This window comes from Mycetomoellerius zeteki, unplaced genomic scaffold (genome assembly GCF_001594055.1).
Source record: "Mycetomoellerius zeteki isolate Tzet28-1 unplaced genomic scaffold, Tzet1.0 scaffold86, whole genome shotgun sequence".
NCBI classification, from domain to species: Eukaryota; Metazoa; Arthropoda; class Insecta; order Hymenoptera; family Formicidae; genus Mycetomoellerius; species Mycetomoellerius zeteki.
Window position 1 is genome coordinate 63,988 of NW_017257892.1, and position 5,909 is coordinate 69,896.

Consider the following 5,909-nt stretch of genomic DNA (forward strand, 5'->3'; position numbering starts at 1 on the left):
ACAAGCAAAAACAAAAATATATTTGTACATTGATAACTGATCTATAGATGATCTACAAATACTGATGATACCTTAGAAAGTAAATAATCGTTACATCTATTAGTTATTGCAATTCAACAGCCTATATGCATTTGATATAGTGAACACTTAAGGATCTAAGAAAAGAAATGCTTTTGTGATATTAAACTTTAAACGATTCTTTACGCGTCTGTATGCATGACTTGTTAGAAATGAAGCACTTAAGTGTCTCTCGTGGATTGAAAATATAAAGAAAATGTATAAAACACGATTTTTACAGTTTTAATGCTTTAAACATTATTTTTATGCGTAGAAATATTTCATTAAAGAAGATATTAATGATCAATAATTCTGAAAGAATTACGTTCAAATACCAGTCCTCTGGCATCATTTAATCGCGTTCTATCATATCTCTTTGCACTTTTCTAAATCCAAGAGAGCTATTCACACAAGTGTTTTATTTCTAGTAACTCGGCTTACATACCGTTATCGTTCACTTGTACAGTATTATGGCTTGTGTTACAGAAAGTACTGAAAGTACATATACGTTCTACATCCTACATTTGTCATTTACACGAAACGATAACGATAAAATTGTACAATCAAAACGCGTCTTTGATATTTTGAAACTGTCGTACGGCTAAGTCCACCGGCAGATCGAACTTGTAACTGGTAAGGCGATCCAAGGTGTGAAACGCATCTTGGAAACCTGGAAGTCTCGTTGTGAAAAACAATACTGCTTTACAATGTTTAATCTAATTATTCTAATTATGACGTACCTGTCTTTACAACGTAACTCCACGAGAGATAATAATTTTCCAGAAGACACTGGCATTGCAGGATTAACTTCAGCCATATCACGAGTTTATTCGCGCTGAAAATACAACGGTTCGATAAATTAGTTGTTATTTATAATTAACAGCTAATTATGTCATAAATAGCTATGATAGACAATTTAATAGTTTGACTGCAACGCAATCGTATTATTCACTCACTTCAAAGCTGCGCATACAAACGCCTTAAAGTGCGAGTCGTAACTTCTCTTGTAAGGACTATGAGAAGCGATGATATTACCTATAGTCGTCAGTAAGCTCTAAACGAACAAGATGAGAAGCAACATTAAACATATAAAGACATAACAACATTTTAGAAAATCCAGAAAGTCCAGGGAATTATATAGGCGAGAGAAGTTAATCTTCAAAAACTCTATTACGATGATCGAGAATTGATTTTCTACTTCATCTCCTCTCACCAATTAGTATTAGTTTCCTAAATATTCTAGTCTCTCGCCTAGAGGTGAGAATAACCTACCTGCTTCGAGGAAGCTATTCTCCCAGCCGCGAGGTCCAGATTGAAGCTCTGCGACAACTTCTGCGCGGGACTAGAATTGTAACGACGTCCGTTTTTTATCTCATAGTACTTCAGTATCAACTCCCAGGCGTGCATGAAGTTCGCCGATGTGACGTCTCGTTGCGGGAAGCAGCTGCCGAATGGCACTACGCTGGACCCGGAACGCATCACGTCCACGGTCAGGCCATGCTGCACGAGATCCCTGACCGAGGTGGTGAGGTGTTTCCTCACGGCGGACGTGATCTTCGCGTTCGCGTGAGACGACGAGTCCGAGTCGGACGTGTAATCGTTGTCGTTGTCGTCGGTGTCGTCGATATCGTCCTCGTCGTCGGGATGACGTTGCAGCTGTTGTTGTCGCTGCGACGTCTCCGCGATCGTCTCCAGCACGTGCTCCACAGCGATGTCCAATCTGGTGCGCAGGTCGCGCCAATTGTGCGCCGGGTTCCTGCTGTTACCGCCGAAGTTCCGGCGTACCCGTTCGCTGCCACAACCCAGCTGCGATATCAGGAACATGTGCAGAAGTCCGACCACCTTGCGTACGGTGTTTAGAGTTTTGGTTTGATTAGCCGCACCCGCTTCTTCCTTGACAGATCTTCCACGTTCGAAACGCCGCTTGGAGCCGTAGGAAGCTGATGAGGCACCGGAACCACCAGCGTGTACTGGACACGCGCACGTGCAGGCTAAAGTTTCGGTGCTAACTTCTCCCTGAAGGTAGTTTATGAAACGCTCCAAGTCGGTGATCTGCGTCTTCAACTGAGAGACCAGCTGCTCCTTCATTTTTAACGGACTGACAATCTATAATACAGATGGATGTATGCAGTTGCTTTAAATAGCATCTTACAATAGTTTGTCCCAAAATCACCAGAAATCCCAACAACCATGACTCATTAATCGACTTATTTAAAAATTATTTCTCTGTAGTAGGAGAATCGCTTTTTTAATCTTTGACTTCATATTATTAAGTAAATTAGAAATCAATTAAAATATACGGATTAATCTATTTTCTTCCAGAGGAAACCTATTCTTCTCTAATTTGTTTTTTATTTTTATGGTGTTAATTATTTAAAAATTTATTAGTTATTGAGAAGAAATTTATGTTTCAAATTGAAAGGACATTAGGTAGTTTTGGGACTAACAATAAGCGTTGATCTCGAGACCGCTTTACACATACTTGACTTATGGCGTAATCGACTTGCCACCTGAGATCATCCGCCGGTAGTTTGCATAGATCATCGACATTGAAGTTCAATTTTTCCTTTAGATGACCTACAAACATCATTACAACCATTATTTTATTTCCTTTTTTCTTGCAGTACAGATTTTCTATCAGCGATCAGTTGGCACTTACTGATTATGATATTTTGCCTCTCCAGGATGACGCTTTGCGGTAGATCGGCATCGCCAGTCTCGTAGGCGTACTTCTCCAGATCCTCCAACTGAGACTTCAACTGGCTTATCAGTTCTCTCTGCTTCGTTCGTTGCAATGCCATTTTGGATTCGACCTCCGCGTCAGTAATCACACCAGTCACCTATAGTTACGTTACATCCGACGCGATTAAAAAGCTATTAAGTGATCGAGCAGTTGTTAAAATTAAATGAATAGCCGTGGAAAAATATCCCCTTATATAGTTTGTTGTGCTACAGCTGAAAGAAAATTTTTTTTAATTGTGACAAGAAACGCAAGCGTACTATTGTATAATCCGCAACTGATCGGAGTGAAGGATCGGATGCGTGAAGGTATTAAAATAAAGTGGATAAATAGAGAAAAAATATGTGGAAAACTTTTATTGCACATTCAGAGATAGTATAAAAAGAGCAGAGAACATAAATATGACTTATATATCTTATATAAACACAACAAGATACATAATACAAAGTAAATAGAATAAAAGAAAAATAAAATATAAAAATGGCTTAAAAATGACTAGAGAGTATAAGTAAAACGATAAAAAAATTTGCTAAAGCAACAAAAATGCCACCAAACAAAGCGATAAAAAATTTTAATAGTACCATAAAGCAGGACTGTCATTTTTTACAACTTTAAAAATTCAAAAATTTAAGAAATTCGAATTTTCTTAGTTAACTCCGAACTTTCAAAGTCAAAGGTGTTTCGAAGCTTCAGTTAACTTTGAAAATTTGAGTTCTTACAGAACTTCAAAGTTGTATAAAGTACAGTCCTATCAAAAAGTAATAATAGTACGGTAGAAAATTCACTCATAGTGAAAAATTGCAGAAAGTTTGCTTTCTAGTGGCTTACGCTTCGACCACAGGATACAGGGGAGATCGGCGTGACAGATCTGCTCTCTAACAATAAGTTATTCGGCACATCCGGTATTCCCCTAAACGCGAATTCCTCCAGCTCCTTGAGCAGCGTCTCCTTCTCGCTGGCTGGCGCGTCCACGATCTGTCGGAGACGGAACTGGACCTATATATATGGATTTCATTAATCAACACATAAGTACAAGGCAGCGATTGCAAAGTGAGTTCGTTTTCGACCATCTCACCTGAGCAAAGTGGGTAGTTAACGCTATCAGAGACGAGTTCAGCATCTCCTGTTCTTCCTCCAGCATCTTTACTCTCTCCATGTCGTATGCGAGGCTAACAACACAACAATCATTCATAATATCACAATTGATTACAGATGCACTTCTACTTTCTTCTCACTACACAATGTGTAACAATACTAATAATGAGTTCTTTTTCTGTTAAAGCAAATATCATCGAAAGTATAAAAAATATCCAAAAGTGACTCCATGTATATCATATATAGTACGCCAAGAAAAAACAGTATTTTTAAATTTAATTTTTTATCCTTACCATACAAAGGAGATATACAAGTAATCTTCGAAAACTAACGAGAATATCCATCAAAAAGTGACTCCACATATAATAATATATAGTAAACAGAACAGCAGGCAAAAATAATACTTTTTTAATTTGAACTTTTACGCTCATTTAACATAAAGGAATCTCGGAAAACTAATAAATACCCATCGAATCTCGAGTAACCCAGTCAAAGCATATGTTCTTGGAGAATCGCTCAACCTGAGTTATCCAGCAAGTGTTTTGAGAAGGAACCAGGAGAACGAGTCAGGTGCTCTTCGCAAACTTACTTCTCCATGCTGCCGTTGACATATTTGTATTCATCCGCGAACTCGTCGCCGTCGTTCGCGCCGACCGGGGCCCACCTCTCTCCGGACGGTCTGCTCTCGCTACTCTCGTCCGAGTTCTCGACCTCGTCGCTCTCGCAGAGCGCCGCCCGCGAGTGTCGTCGTCGTCGTCGCCGCTCGTCGTCCATCGTCTCCCGGTCGTTGTCGCACGGTGCTTCACCTACCTCCTGCTCGACAAGCAACGATACACGGGCATATTGATCTGCAGACTGCGTTATCGCGTCCTCGACTCCTCGCATTGCGTCGCGTCGTCTACGTACCATGACAGCAATCCCGATGTCAACCGTTGCTCTGTACACAATTTGCTCCGCAGCCCCAAATCTCCGAGCGAAACGAGCGTTTAAATCCTAAACTCCTCTCTCATGACCGAATCATTATTAATTGACCACCTGCGCACGTGTACACGACTAAGACGCCAGCAGACGTCAGTGGTACAGGTCCACGCAAAAGTGAATTAAATGAGCTGTCAATGACGTGCCATGGATTTGTATAGGTATTGTAGATAGACTGCGCATTCATGGGCGACAGCTGGCGACAGCTGACGACATATCAAAGGACGAAGATATATGTATATATATATATATATAGATATACAGCCTATGTTATATATATATATACAGGGTGTCCCAAAAAGGTCGGGACACCTAAATATCTCGGGAAATATAAGTTTTACAGAAAAGTGTTTCAGACAAAAGTTATATGGTTTAAAAATATCTATTTATTGATCCTATCAGTTTGATCTTGAGTTGCGTAGCCAAGGTCAGGTCAAGGTTACATTGATTTTCTTAAATGGATCACCCTATTTTTGATTCAAGAATCTAATAGCTGATGTCGAGAGCTTTCCAAAATGCTATAATGAAATATTTTTTCATGAAGTACTTTTCAAGTTATAATGCTTCAAAGTTACAGTATCGCCGGCATTAGCATTACCCAAAATATTTAATTTTGGAGACTGACCAGTCAAGGCGAGATCGGTCGATGGTCTGTGAATCTTGACCTTAACGCACAAACAAAAACATAACGTAGGTGGTATTATGGCTGGTTTATGCTTCAGTCTTAATCTTAGTCTTAAAAGTTGGCAACATAGAATGCCATAAGATCATTTATGCTTCCCCAGTCTTAACCGTAGTCTTAATCTTAGTCCCAGAAAGTTCCTATCTTTTAACTTAGTCTTGCTATAGTCCTAATTCCTTAAGATTGAGCCAATGAAAGAGCAAAGATGTCGGACGCGGATTTAATTGAATGTAATGAATGTAATGTAATGTAATATAATGTAATGTATTTAATGAATGTAGTAATCCAAATGTCAATATTAATATTTTACGTCGCCGATTCATTTTGCTGATTCAGTTTGCGGTTATGTTTCTTTAC

General features: G+C 39.3%; 1 protein-coding gene across 1 annotated transcript; it reads right to left on the bottom strand.

The window, feature by feature from the left end:
* Nucleotides 1–309: 309 nt before the first annotated feature.
* LOC108730212 (RUN domain-containing protein 1) lies at nt 310–5,031 on the bottom strand. The gene is made up of 10 exons (XM_018459775.1): nt 4,799–5,031; nt 4,482–4,705; nt 3,873–3,966; nt 3,626–3,793; nt 2,717–2,897; nt 2,540–2,634; nt 1,330–2,163; nt 1,014–1,111; nt 798–892; nt 310–727 (listed from the first exon to the last, which is right to left on the bottom strand). Exons 1-10 carry the CDS (start codon nt 4,799–4,801, stop codon nt 621–623), a joined length of 1,899 nt encoding a protein of 632 aa, XP_018315277.1. The 5' UTR covers nt 4,802–5,031; the 3' UTR covers nt 310–620.
* Between the last annotated feature and the right edge of the window lie 878 nt (nt 5,032–5,909).

Bases quoted from the DNA above. Each gene is read 5' to 3' on its own strand.
- LOC108730212 (XM_018459775.1), bottom strand. The intron at 3,967-4,481 runs GTAAGTTTGCGA...TTGTGTTGTTAG, and splicing joins GTCAACGGCAGCATGGAGAA to CCTCGCATACGACATGGAGA. The intron at 1,112-1,329 runs GTAGGTTATTCT...TTGTTCGTTTAG, and splicing joins GAATAGCTTCCTCGAAGCAG to AGCTTACTGACGACTATAGG.